Source organism: Mauremys reevesii, linkage group 2 (genome assembly GCF_016161935.1).
Source record: "Mauremys reevesii isolate NIE-2019 linkage group 2, ASM1616193v1, whole genome shotgun sequence".
In the NCBI taxonomy this organism is placed as follows: domain Eukaryota; kingdom Metazoa; phylum Chordata; order Testudines; family Geoemydidae; genus Mauremys; species Mauremys reevesii.
The window spans coordinates 282753550-282768128 of NC_052624.1; the positions used below are offsets into that span (position 1 = coordinate 282753550).

Below are 14579 nucleotides of genomic sequence, written 5' to 3' on the forward strand. Positions count from 1 at the left end.
CTGGCTCATGAGTTAATGCGATCCATTGCCATTGCTTTATTTTGAAGCCCATCATTCATGCCTGCTCTTTCCTCACCACGTACTAAGGAATTAAATAACTGTTCCCAATAAATTGGGGAGGGAGGAGAGGCCAGGGAAAGGGACCTTTTTCAATGGATACTTGACATTAACGGGGAGGGATAGCTCAGTGGTTTGAGCATTGCCTTGCTAAACCCAGGGTTGTGAGTTCAATCCTTGAGGGGGCCATTTAGGGAGCTGGGGTAAAAATCTGTCTGGGGATTGGTCCTGCTTTGAGCAGGGGGTTGGACTAGATACCTCCTGAGGTCCTTTCCAACCCTGAGATGGTAGGAAGCTATTAGAGAAGGCATCAGCTGCAGGGGAGAAGGCTCTTGTCCCACCAGATCTGTTGAGATGACGTGACAGGACAGAAGAGGTCAGAGCTAAGGGACTGGGAGGGAGCAGAGATGGAGATAAAGAAAGAGACAACAATGTCAGGGATTCCCAAACCAGACTCTGAAATAAAGCCCTGATTCAGCAAAGCACTTAACCGCATTGCTTAAGTCCCACAAAGTCTTATGCATGCGCAGCTTAGAACTGAGATGGAACTCCCTTCACTTGTTGCCTAAATAGCATTTCAAGCCAGAATTGAAGGTCAAAAAAGAATCCTCTAGTAGATTTCAGCAGAGAAAAGTTTACCTTTAATTATTACGGTTGATTAAGCAATTAATTCCTGCTCATTATTATTCCTCTTAAACAGGGACACAAAAGCACAGAAGAATTTCACCCACCTAGATCAGATCATCGACACATCAAGTCTAGACTCCTGCCATGTCCTTCAGAGCTAGGCCAAAGACCCCTTACTCATCATGCACTGAGAATGAAATTTACTCTGTGTAAAGGGCCAGCACAAAAGCTATGGTGCCGAGGGGTTGCACTGGCTCACTGCATGCAGGTGAATTTCACCCCAAACTGGTTGTTTAGCAATGATGTCTGTAGAACAGGGGCGTGTGAAATAGCCATTTGCTAGGGGTGTTGGTCACAATGGTCATGCACTTAATTCGAATAGTTGGGCCTTGAGTAACTGGGTGTGCCGTGGAATTTTCCACAACTCATTGACACAACAAAGACATTCCAGTACAGATTAGCATTGAATTTAATTTAGCAAGGAGCTGGTAGAAACTGGGCATTCCTGAGCCAGGTCCCTTTATCGACAGGGACAGGAATGCAGAGATAACGTCTTTCCAAGAGGCCAGCGTGTCTAAGAAAGTGAAGAAGCATCTTCCTACAAGTGTCCAAGGCCACCCATTGGGAATGCAGATGGCAAGCGCAGCCAAGAGGGGCTTGGGGCTTGTTGGGTGGTGCTCCGGGAGTAAAGGCTTCACCTGCCCGGCTCCTCACAGCCCCGTTCTGAGGAGGATGCAGAGGAAACTGGCTGAAATCCCCATCACCACGTAGCTGATTTGTATGCTGACCGCCCCATCCACGTTGCACAAGTCAGAGTTACAGCAGAAGGTGGGGCGAGAGCTCCCAATGTCATCCACATCGGACGGGATGCATTTCTGAGCACACGACTTGACGACGGTTGAGTCGCCCACGAAGGGGTAAACTACAACATTTCAAAGCAAGAGAGAAGAAAAGGGTATTAAAGGGAGGATTGGGGTGGGGGGCAAGTTCCAGCCCTGCGGGGAGCACTGAACATCTATCCCATTGGATTCCAGCTCCAATTCCACAAAGCTTCAGGGGTTGGAGTAGCTGGGAGCTAAAACAAACAAACCTTTTGCTGGTCTCCTATGTAGAGAATGCCCTGCATACGTTCCTTGGGGGTCTATCTCTGTCTCTCTGGGCGCTGACCCATCTCTGGTGTCCTTCCTGCGTGTCTCCCTCTGGCTCCGTGAACGTACACCACTGGGGCAGCCACAAGCTAAGCAGGGATACCTGGCGCATGCCCCTGGCTTTACCTAAGCCTGGGTGTATTGTGTGTCACCTGTCTCCCTGCAGATACGACATCCCATCTCTAATTGCTGCCAATCCTAGCGCAGCAGGTATCTCTGTGCCCCATTTCCTCTCTCTGGAAAAGTGTCTCCTTACTCGGCAAAGCTCAGCTATGGACCAATGCAGGCCCTGTCCAGAGAGGTGCCAAGAATGCTCTGAAGTCACGGGGTCCCGTTTAGGCTCCTAAGAGCCCAGTGATTCAGGCACCCACCAGGGAGGTGGGAGACGTAGGCTCCAGTCCACCAGCTCCCATCACTCTTTCATTATTTATCCACAACAGGAGAGATTGACGCTGTCCCCGTTGGGATGCCCCAGAGCTCAGGGGTTAGAGCATTGTCTGAGAGGTGGGAGACCTTTCTCCCCTGGTGGCAGAGAGGGGAATTGAACCTGGGTCTCCCATATGCCCAGGCAAGTGCTCTAACCACCTGATGCTTTGTGTGGCACAGAGCAGGCACCTAACCCATTCCTGCAAGACCCCCCCCTACGAGCCTAAGCTGCAGTTGGTTCCCATTTGCAAATCACTAGCAGACAGAGATGCCTCCCTGCCCCTATTGCCGAGAGGGGTGGGACTTAGCAAATCAGCCTCTCCCATTGGCTAGAGGTGTGTCCCCACCTAGCGTGCCAGCTCTTGTGAATCGCAGTCTAAGGTGCCTGTCTCTCCCTATTCATTGTACAGGAGCCTAAGTCCCTAACTCAGGCTTCGTGGCTCCCAGGACTGTTCCTGTGATTTGCCAGGGCACTAAAAGTTACGCGCCGTGATGCTGAGCGTAACAATGCCTAAGTGCCTTTGTGGATCTGGACCTCAGTGACTCACCCAACGCGAGTCCAACTGAGTCAATGGCAGAGCCAAGACTAGGATCCACTGCTCCCAAGTACCCGTGTTGCAGTCTGGGTCCATCGCTAGCAATCCCAGGGGAACTCTGATCCCTGGGGTTGGGGCTGGATGGACGTTCTTCCCTTCCCTACATTTGAGCACAGGCTTCTCCCTCCGGGAGTCTCTTCCTTACCTTCCTCTCGGGAGTACATTACTGTCTTGCACACAACGTCATCCTTGGAGCAGTTGCTGATGGTCATGCATAGGGGGGCGCTCATCGGCTCCAGGCATGTGTAACACTGCAAGGCGTGGGCTGCAAACAGGAACAAAACGGGGTTGCACAATGGGGAGCAACAGGTGCTGTCTGCCCTTCCAGATCACCCCTGTTAGGGAAACCACTGGCGCCTCTAGTTAGCCCCACTCCCCTAAGGTAGTTCTCAGAATGTGGTGCCGTAGGACCCGGCAGTTCCCTATACATCTTGTCTGATGTATGGAGGGGCATGCTGCAAAATCCACATGCCATGTCTTCGGTGTCACGCCAGGCTACTCTTAAACTGCCTCCAGGCATGCGGGTATCAGAGGTTAATCCAGCCCTTGGACAGCATCATTTCGAAGAGGTTTGTCTGTCGGCTGTGTAACAATTAGCTAATCCGACCTGTCTCACACAGTTATCCGAGGGGCAGAAACCTCAGCCAGCTAACCAGATCCAGAATAATGGACAGGCTGAAGTGATTTACACAGAGATCATTCCACTGGTGGGCTGGTCACTCCTGAGGCCTGATTGTGATTTAGATTTACACTAGAGTCCCTGTGCTCATCCCCTTTATAGCTCCAGAGCAGTTGCCAACTCTCGCGTGGTAAATAAGCCCCCCGACTTTCACACTAAGCCAAAAATCAAGCTAATCCCATTTCAAAACAAGGCCAGAACAAGCCAATCCCTAAGATCCCCAACACTCTGTGCCTAGATCCCCCCGGTGTGCAGTCTGGGACTGTGGGGGGCCCGCTGTGCACCCCTGATTCTCTCCCCCCCCATTGCCCCTGCTTGCCGGGAGCCGATCAAAAAAAAAGAAACAAAAAGACGCTACAAGCCAACAAGCAACTCACAAACCAATTCAGCCAAAAACAAGACCAATTTCTGTGTTTTTTTCACGGGTTTGGCATGTCTGCACCAGAGTGGTGTAAGGACACCTTATAAATAGCATAAAGGACCCTTCTTGTAAGTGAGACTCAGACCCTCAGCCTATAAGCTCTTTGGGTCAGGGGCTGGTTCTATTTTGCACTTTCTCCAGTGCTAAGCAGTGGTCAGCGCTGACCACAGAAGCGTCCTTGGGGCAGCTGGGTAAGATCTCATTGTGGAGAGCTAGAATAGGCCCATGGGATTTGCGTGGGCCTGAGGGAAGTCAGGCCGGCCCCAGGCTAGGACTATTCGGTGCTGAGCTGTTTGTTCCGCATCCAAAAGTGGGTCTCACATTATTTTAAAAAGTTAAACATTTAAACACAGGACAAATATTATACCAGAAGCAAGTCCTTCGACCAGGAGGAAACAACTCTGGAAAGCACTTGCTAGATAAGGGGCTTCCTCTAAGGAGAAGGGCCCTCTGAAAACCAACCAACCAACCAAGCCCCCAGCTTCTAACCTGAGGCTTTTATAAATGAGGGCAGAGCCCAAACAAGCTGCAGGGAAGCTAATTCCACCCCAGTTAGATCCCCCAAAAGATCCCTTAGAAAACTGGACCCAGCTGCTCCCTCAGGCTTTCTAATGTAGAGGTGGTCACTCTGCGGTGCTTACTGTGCTCTGGCTGTTCTCTTTGACAATTAAATTATACAGCTCCCGTATTTAGCAAAGCACTAAACTCAGCATTAGAGCAGTAGCTCTGCCAGTGGCCTTCATTTCTACCCTCTTAGCTACCAGTGGAGTAAACATGACAGGATTTTCCTTTCTCTGAGTCAGTAACGGGGAAGTATATAGGGATCTTAATAGCAATAAGATTTAGGCCCTGAGAGCGTGCACCGTACGTTTAAATTAATGTCCTTTGGGTTAGCAAGATGTCATCAAATATTGGTGGCTAAGCTAATGACTAGTGTATTGTTATTGTTTTATTTGTAAAGGGGCCCTGCCTGGCCAGACACTCAGGGTGCTGTGCACTTTAGAGCATGGTTGGAAATGGAATGAAATAATCCTATGAAAATAGATACAGCCAAATAATGGGGCTTTATTGAAAAAGGGGCAAAGGTCCTCCAGAGAGACCCACAGATTAAAACATCTGGAATCAGCTAGGGTGGGAGCTGTAAAGCCACTCCTCTCTCTGAACAGGAGAGAGACTGAACCCTAACTGTTCATTGTTTATTAGAAAACACATAACAGTCACGGGTAGAGGCAACAAAATTCACTATTGAACACACAGCATCAAACTGGCATGAGCTCTGACCAGCTTTGCCCACCTTAGCATAGACAGTGATGGATCATCCATCGCTTGTCTCTGCATTGGGTGCTTGGGCAGCAGGATGGGTGGCATCTTAGAAAATACCTGCAACATGTAGATTTTACTCACGTCAAGTAGACAAGGGCCGATACAGCTAGTTATTGCGGTGTTCTCCACATTAACACAAGGTGAGCTTGTGTTAAACAAATAAATGCCTTTCTTCTTAGCATATTATTCATCTAACAAAGCAAAGTCTGCTCCTAGCTACTACATGCTGCTCCCTGCTCTGCTCAGCATTCAGATCTCAGGCAGCTCTCTGCTGGATCAGCATTCAGATCCGGCTGTGTTGTTCTATGAAGGCTGGCCATTTCAACGCTCCAACCACACCCAGCACCCTTAGGTAACAATAGCAGCTGGTCCCCACAGTTATACCCCGTTGTCGTGTCATTTCTGTAAATGATGGGCCAAGATACTGTCATCACATGTAAGCCCAGAGCTCACACTGACTTCGATGGGAGACATCTGCTCACATCCACAGGCAGAAATTGACACTGTTGCTGTTTTCTTTAAAGAAGTGTGGCTTGATGGATGATCATCTGAGGATGATTTCTATACTAACTAGAACTGGGCAAATACTGCCAAAAATATTCATGAACATTCACTGGAATAAGCAACAAAGAGTCCTGTGGCACCTTATAGACTGACAGACGTATTGGAGCATGAGCTTTCGTGGGTGAATACCCACTTCCTCAGCGTCTGACAAAGTGGGTATGCACCCACAAAAGCTTATGCTCCAATACATCTATTAGTCTATAAGGTGCCACAGGACTCTTTGTTGCTTTTTACAGATCCAGACTAACACGGCTACCCCTCTGATATTATTCATTGGACTAAAACCCACGGATTTAAAATTCACAACCCTTTTTCTGTTCAAATATTGTATTCTATTTTGCTGAAATGCTTGTTTCTGGAAAGCAAAATTATTATTGAAGTGACAAGTATCAGAGGTCAGTCAATAACTGCATATGAAGGGACGTGGCCTGAAGAAGACAGACTTGAAATCTCTTTGCATCCCTTCCTTCTGTTTATAGAAGTTCAGGGACCTGAGATCATACCAGAAACGCAGTGTCAATAGTAGTGACTATTCGAAACAACACTTTTCTCCCAGAAGTACCCAGATACTGCTGGCATGTCTCTGGGTGCTCCTGGCGAGGACGAGAAATCAGCCAATGGGAGCTGCGGGGGCGGTGATTGTGGGGGCAGTGCTTGCGGGCACGGGCAGCACACAGAGATCCGCTGCCCCCCTCCCCCCACGGGGCGTGCAGAGACATGCCAGCAGCAGCCGCTTCCGGTAGCAGCATGGGGCCACAGCATGCAGGCAGCCTGCCTGAGCCCTGCTGCGCCACCGGCCGGGAGCTGCCTGTGGTAAGTGCCTCCCGGTCAGAACCTGCACCTCGCACGCTCTCCTGCACCCCAACACTCTGCAGCAGCCCAGAGCCCCATCCTGTACCCAAACTCTCTCATAGACCCTGCACCCCCTCCTGCACCCTAATCCCCTGCCCCAACCCGGAGCTCCTTCCTGCACCAAACTCCCTCCCAGACCCCGCACCCTCTCCATTAATACAGTAGAAATGTGCAGCCCATGACAACTTACCAAAACTTCTGGCATGGCCCCCCCGGGGAAATTATTTCCCACCCTGCTCCACCGCATGAGCTAAAAGCCAACAGGCTGTAGAGCAGACTCATTTTATCTCTCTCTAAGTGGTCTCAATGCCACTATATGGGACAGAACACCACACCCAGGAGGCGGTGGGTTACACAAGCTTAAAGTGTCTGCATGGAAACCTCCCGTGTTTGTTTGATGGATTGGCACAGGCACCCTGTAATCCTTCCAGACTGCACAGCTGTGCAAGTGAAGACATGAACCTGTTCTTAAATACCACTCACAGTGCGGATACCCCAAAGACATGGGGGTGCCATGCACTGCCATGGGTAAAAACTGATTGAGACTTTTGACCTGCATCGCGGCAGTAGGTCAATCTCTAGCTCCATGCAATAAAAAAACCCCAACAAACCCCCAAAACAACACACACACACATATACTCCTAAGAACTTTTTGAAAAAGGGCTAGGGAGGGAGTTTATATCTGCAGAACCCCTTCCTCAATTGACCTCAAATTTGGGTCAGTAGCCCTACTTTTCACTTCCAGGAGGCACAGCAAATTTCAAGAAAATCCATGCAAGCATGCAGATTTTAGAGCACTGAGAAGCACTGTCCTTTAAACAGGAATACGAGACCCTGCAGAGGAAGGGCTCCTCTGCACCTCCACCTGCAGCCCAGGCAGCTCTGAAAGGTGTGAAGTGGCCCTGTCCCTCTCAATGGGATGGTCTCTGCTGATCTCCCCAAGGAGATGATACAATCTGCAACACTAGCTCTGAGCAGGGCCGGCTCCAGGCACCAGCTTACCAAGCAGGTGCTTGGGGCGGCCACTCCAGAGAGGGGCAGGACCTCCAGGTATTCGTCGGCAATTCAGTGGAGGGTCCCTCCCTCCCACTGGGAACGAAGGACCTCCCGCTGAATTGCAGCAGATCGCGATCGCTGCTTTTTTTTTTTTTTTTTTTGGCTGCTTGGAGCAGCAAAACCCCTGGAGCCGGCCCTGGCTCTGAGGCATGGGAACGGCTCCATTCCTCTCAGTGGCTGTTCCTTCCCGTCTCCTGAGTGCTTTAGGGCCAGCGATATGCATGAAGGATGCCTGTCCTCAGCTCCCCACCCAAAGGGGCAGGGCTCCCCCGGATCCTGGTCACATTGGAGGCCTCCCCAAAGGGCAAGCCCACCCCAAGCCAGGTCACCTGAGGGGGGCAGGGGCAAGAGTCCAGCTCCTGGAGAGGGGCACATGCCCCCCATCCTGGCACACACACAGAGGGCAGTGAGTGGGGCTGCGAGACCCCCAGCGGGGCAAAGTTCCCAAGTCCCGGCTCATATGAGCAGGGGAGGGAGAGGGGTTCAGATGCCGTAGTGGGGATGGGGGTGCCAAGTGGAGGGGGTGAGCCAGAACGGGGGAGGGAGAAATAGGCTGTCAGTAGCAAGAGAAACAGGGGACCTTGTAGGGTGGGAGAAAGGGGGGCCTCAGCCCCACCCTGAGAAAGGACTGAGAAGGTCCATGTCCCCGGAGGGGCGGATAGAGATGAAAAAAGCTCAATGGCTTCTCTGAGAGACGCAGGAGGGGAGGGAACTGGACTCCTCTCCTTCCCGAGCCCACTGGGGGAGGAGGAAGGGAGTGAAGAGGAAGGCTCCTGGGACACAATATGGTGGCTCCTGTTAGTCTGGATAAGAACAGATGGCAATCTCCAGCCATCAGCAGGGTGGCCCGCACAGATGCTACATGACTTTCCCTGACAGGAAGGAGTTCTCACTCAAGGCATTCCCGCTCACTGAAGTCCTGAGGGTTTCATATCTCCCAGGCTGGGATCTGGGCCATAATGCCCCCAAACATTACACCGATCAGGGCTTGCCCAGCCATTGTGTCCTTGTCACAATGAAGCAGAGAAGACCAGATGCAGGCCGTGCTTGTGGTTCCTGGGTAGCCGGCAGCCCCCGAGGAGGGCAGAGAACAGGGACTGTCGCACATTCAGTCACAATGTGGCTTGCATAAGGTTGTTTGTTTCCTATGTGGGGGGGGGGGGGGTGAGGGAATCGCTGCTCTGTGCCCCGTGGTAACCCAGGCATCATCTTGAGCTGGATGGAGATGGCAGCATAGCGAGGCAGCCCTTAGAAGAACATGCTTGACCTGAACGGGAGTTGGATTGTGTCAACTCAAGTCCTTGTGCGGGCTCACATGGGACTTTTCCCCCACCCAGCCAGACACAATAGCAGTTCCTGCTTGGCCACCCACCCTGACCGACAGGGACTGTGCTCTCATAACCCATCCCTGGTGGCACAGGCGACCCTGATAGGGAGGTGGCAAGAAGAACAGGCTGCCGGCGCACCAGTGCATCCAGTGATGTACACTGGAATAATGTGAATCAAAGAGAAATGCCAGCAGGCCATCTTGAAAACCACCGTAAGGCCTGGGTGCAGTTAGGGAGACATGGGGGAGCTGCCCCCCCAAATTGCAAGCCTCGGGCAGGTGCAGAATTCCCTCCTCCCTCCCTATGTATGGCCCCATTGGCCTGACTGAAGCTGCCCCCTCCCCAAATATAAAAGTCAAACTACACCTATGCTGAGGTCTCTTGTTCTGGGGAACAGCCTCCAGACGGCAGTGGTGCGAATCAGTCCCGCCGGGGGACCTTGACTGGGTGGCCGAGCCCATCCTTTCCATCTCTAAGTGCCCAGGTGTCTATGAATCACACGCGGTGCATGAAACAAGCCGCTGGAGAAGACAGCTGAAGCAGAGCGTGTAAAGGAGTGTAGAGACTCCTGGGTTTGTGTCAGGCGAGAAGAACACCAGCCCGTGGGAACAAGATAAAGCAACAAACCCTCTAAAGCATCAGGCCTCATGGCAAAAGCAGAGCCAAGAGCGGATGAAAGAAATCACACATAAAGCCAAGTAATATCTATCAGTGGAGAGACATCCATTGATAGCTGCTAAAAGAATCGATCCTGGGTTAGGGATCCCAGCCTGAAACTTACTATTTTTGTAAGACATGCTCTGAAACATCTGGGCAGGCTGCAAAGACCACTTCTGTCACATCAGGCCACCACCCATGACTTGAATTCTAGGTTTCCACAGGGACAGACCTTTCTGCAGTTGAAGTCAATGACATTTTGTCACAGATGTCCCTTCAGTCACCCTTCCTACCCCACCACAAAATCAGGGCTTGAAAGCAGAATCTTACCTAGCTCCACGCACACAAAGGCAGCCAGCAGAACAGACAGAAGCCCCTTCATCTTGAGCAGCGCCTTGCAGCCTGGAGCTCCTCGCAGGTAGCTTTATCAATGCACCCTCTGGGTGGGTTTTTCCTTTTACTAATTCTGACCATTTCTTTGCCCCCTCCCACCCAGAGATCCAGCTGTACTGGAAAAGCAAGTCTGAGTCATAAAGGGATTAAATCTCTAATTACAGAGCCCCACCTCCCGCTTTGCTGTACATTTTTTTTTAGATTTTTCATGCTGCTTGGGAAAGACAATAAGGGGTTGAATGGCAGACAATAGCTAAACTAATTATGTCCACCTTCTTTGCAACAAGGTGTGATCCCCATTCATCCCCTGGTTCTTCACATCTCCAACTTCCTCTGGGCCTTGTTGACATTTCTTTAGCAATTAGTGGCACCTGAGCAGTTTCTGTAATGACAGATGGGACTTTTAAGAGGCAGTTGCAGCAGCCGTGGGCCACAAGGGGTTAAATCTCAAGAGATTTCCCTCCCCACTTTTTGCCCTTGAGAAGTGGCAGACCATGTGAGACCAGCAAGGGGCATGGGAGCCATGGTAACAGCTGGTGAAATTCGAACCCTTTTCCATGTTGAGCCTCCAAAATACACTCAAAGGGCCTCTGTGCAGATGCTAATTTGCGCTCACAAAAATCTGTACCTAGAATTCTGCAACTAATTGCAGCTGCAGATCTCAACGCTTGGGCATCTGGCTGGGGCATGGGGGCAAAAATTGCATCCATGGCATTGGAGAGAGGAGTGAGAGACTCGTTTAAAAATGAGGACCCAAAATCTCCTTTGGCCTGGAGGGGTGGGAGGAGAAAATGGGTGTCCATCCAACATAAAGGTTGTAACTTGATTCGCTGCCCAGAGTCACAGATTGCTAATGATTCCCAAAACGGGACCTGAACTCAGTGCCTTACGCCTCAGAGATGCTGGATGTGGCTGAAATGAGGAGGACTGAACTTTGATTTTTTTTGTAAACCACAGCTGATGCCAACGTCTTTGACACCTCATCCTTCAACAGAAACTTTGAGAACCCAACTGTCAACTGTCATCTCACACTGGGTCTGATACAAAAGACGAGGCTATGAAATGCCTTTAGTATCAGGTACAAATAATATTCGTACCACTAACATAAAATCATCTAGTGCAGAATGCAGAGGCCTACAGGTAAAGGGAGTATCTTCTCCTGAGCGTATTCAATTGATCTGCACTGGCTGCCTTTGGGTTTCCAGGGGCAGTTTAAAGTGTTGGGTTGTACTTACCAAACCTAATTGAGAGACTACCACTCTCCCCTGTCTTCTCAGCTAGTTCTGCCTTTTCTATGTCTATCTTGTGCCTTCATTGTATGTCCTGTATCATGCTGAGTGCAATGTTGGTGCTGAATATATTCTGTCTGGAAGGCGGGGTGCTCCTGTTTTGAATGTGTTCTTCTTACACGTTTGCAACCACTGGCTAACAGGTCCTGTTGTGTAGCTCTGCCAGATAACTTTGCAGCTGGCACCTTTGTTAGCCAGTCTGATTCCGATTCCCGTGGGGTGCATTTTATAAATAGAAAATAATAGCTGAGCTGAAGGGAGACAATCCCACCCAAAGGTTATTAAATTCTCATTCCTTAGGTTGTCACCAGGACTCTGAGATGGAATTAATTCCCGGGGATTCACTGCCACCCATTTGTTGTCATTGTTTAAAATTATATGGACCCAGTGTTTAACACAATAAAGCATTCATCAGAGTAACTGCTATGCCAGAAACCTGGGTTAGGATCATGTTAGTTACTAGACTAGTAAAAGGGTCAGGACTTCAATTATTCTCAGAATAGCCACCAGATACTCAGCTAGTGTAAACTGACATAGAATCATAGATAGAATATTAGGGTTGGAAGAGACCTCAGGAGGTATCTAGTCCAACCCCCTGCTCAAAGCAGGACCAACCCCAACTAAATCATCCCAGCCAGGGCTTTGCCAAGTCTGACCTTAAAAACCTCTAGGGATGGAGATTCCACCACCTCCCTAGGGAACCCATTCCAGTACTTCACCACCCTCCTAGTGAAAAAGTGTTTCCTAATATCCAACATAGACCTCCCCCACTGCAACTTGAGACCATTGCTTCTTGTTCTGACATATCTCTACTCAGGCTCCTTAGCTTTAACTGAAGTTGTGTAAACTACAACTCCCACCATGCTTATGAAAGAAATTTTGGAATGATCTACAGTAAATTCTTAGCTACTGTTCTCCTGTGAATTCAGTGGACTGTAATATTTTGATAACATTTTATTGATTATGTTGGATATGAATGTCCAGTAATTGTCTCCATCTCGAGACTATCTAGTGAAGAAGACTGTGGTGTCCCCGACCTCACTATGTACAATATCCCTGCTCCAGGATGTCTCAGATTTCCCATTTGCCAAGCTGAGAACTTCACAAACTTTATAGCAAAGTGGAAATGTACTGACTGCGTCTGGTTTATTATTCAGAAAAGAATGAATTGGAAGCATTGGTTGACTGGGTTTCTGGTATTAAATTGCCCAGAACAATATGTGCTATATGGGTGGATTCATCTGTATGCCTGACATTTGATCTCATTTAAGCAGGTTTTTGGATGGAAGAAGTTTAATGACTCTGACACTTTGAGGAACACGCCTCCCCTTTTTGTTGAGATCACATCCTATTTGTTTTGTGGTTTCATCGCCTCTCATCTGTGTCTAATAGGAAGGGGGTTTTGAACCAGAGGAATGTTAAGAGAATCAGTCACACAGACCTTTTTCAACTCTGCAAAAAGGTAAGTCACACTCTATGGCAACTGAAACGGTTTCCCCTCTTCCACCCAACCTATGTCATGGTTATGCAAGTAAACTTTCTGTCATGGAAAGATACGGCTCTGACATTCTGAACACATCCCCTCTTATGTAGAGATCACACCCTAGTTGTGTTCTGCTTTCATTGATTGATAAGAAAGCAAAAAAAAAATTTAAAAAAATCCACAAATCAAGCCAGTGTCTGGCAGAGTAAAAGGCCAGCTGCCAAAACGTGTTTGGGAAAAGACATTTATTAAGGTAAAACACTTAATGCAAATTAGTGCAACCAAAACTGGATTTTGGAGGAATTTCATGCCATAAAAAGATGATGGGTCAGATTCTCGATCTGGGGCCCATGGGAAGATCCAGCTTCTGGCCATAACTGGCCAGCTGAGAATTCCTGCTAGTGAAAGGAGTTCTCAGCTGGGGTAGCCAACTTCTGTGCCAACTGACCCCCAACTTTGAGATCTGGCTCCAAGGGTCCTCTAGCTCACGCCTTGTTCTGGCACAGAGCAGCCCCCAGAATCAGGGTGCTGTTACAGACTCGCTGACACGCCATCTCCTGCACTGAGCAGATCTTGTAGACAATTTAGCCCCATATTAGCACTACATTTCCATAGCACTGATGATGCAGGAGGCACTGTGCAATCAAACTCCAGGAACAAAGCCCTGTCCTTATTCACGGTTTACCCAGGCAAGTGCATGCGTATTGAGGGAAGTGCCTGCATCGCTCTTGATCCCCTGGCTCCGGTGTTCATGGCACAGTGATACCTGAGGCCTCGTGTTACTAAAACGTCACTGCTTTTTCCAAATGCAAGTGTTCATAGTTTGTAACAGGAGATACTGGGGGAGTTGTTCTGTCTCAGTCTTGCCATCTCTTCTCAGCAACATCTCACTGGCGTGCTGCTTATGTCCAACTTCCGTCAGCCAAAGGCACTCAGACACCACATGCATAGGCTTCCTGAATAGAATAGAATATGATGTGATAGTCAGAGGTGCCGGGAACCAGCTGCTCCCATCAACTTCAGCTGGAATTGTGGGTTCTCGGCACCTCTGAAAACAATGTTGCCAATTGCAGGGTTTTTATCCCGAGTCTCATGATATTTGATGTGTTTCTTAAAGTCCCAGCTGCTGGAGTCATGTTATTGCATGAGAATCTCAGCTTGCTTTCTCTCTCTCTTTTTTTTAATGAAAGTTTCTAGCTCTCATGTCAGCATAAAGAAAAGCTTGAAACAGTGACTCAGGTGCTCCTAAAGGCTCAAGCTCCAGGAAGCAAATATCCCCAAATGCATTTTTAAAAAATCTCATAATTTTTAAGCCAATTTCATGATTTTTGAATCCTTCAGATCAGCAGTTTTCTGCAAATCAGGGCTCTGGGGGTCTTGGGTTAGGCACCTAAAGTTTGTGGCCATTTTAAAAAATGTGAGCCTAATCTCCCAGCCACCCTTTTTTAATGGTCTTTGAGCTATTCACGGTGGATTCTTCCCCTAAGAAAGAGAAACAGCCACCACGGCTCTTCTTCTTTATTACAGTGACTCCAGTAGCACTCGCAGTTTTGAACACAAAGGAAGACACTGTCCCTTTTCCCAATAGCACAGAGATGCGAAGCAATACAGGAATAAGACATCCAAAGAAACATCCCTGGTACAGGGGTTTCTAGGCTATCATTAATGAAATACAATCAG

General features: G+C 49.1%; 1 protein-coding gene across 4 annotated transcripts; it reads right to left on the bottom strand.

The window, feature by feature from the left end:
* Nucleotides 1–751: 751 nt before the first annotated feature.
* LOC120398516 (ly6/PLAUR domain-containing protein 2-like) lies at nucleotides 752–11033 on the bottom strand. 4 transcript variants are annotated; one of them, XM_039526017.1, is made up of 4 exons: nucleotides 11018–11033; nucleotides 10400–10509; nucleotides 3000–3119; nucleotides 753–1606 (listed from the first exon to the last, which is right to left on the bottom strand). In XM_039526017.1, the coding sequence occupies exons 2-4, from the start codon at nucleotides 10425–10427 to the stop codon at nucleotides 1395–1397; spliced, it is 360 nt and encodes a 119-aa protein (XP_039381951.1). In that variant the 5' UTR covers nucleotides 10428–10509; nucleotides 11018–11033; the 3' UTR covers nucleotides 753–1394. The 4 variants fall into 4 exon arrangements, with proteins under 4 accessions (XP_039381948.1, XP_039381951.1, XP_039381950.1 ...); XM_039526014.1 differs by lacking the exons at nucleotides 10400–10509; nucleotides 11018–11033 and adding an exon at nucleotides 10756–10914 and having other exon boundaries at nucleotides 752–1606; XM_039526016.1 differs by lacking the exons at nucleotides 10400–10509; nucleotides 11018–11033 and adding an exon at nucleotides 9859–9900 and having other exon boundaries at nucleotides 754–1606.
* Nucleotides 11034–14579: the final 3546 nt, after the last annotated feature.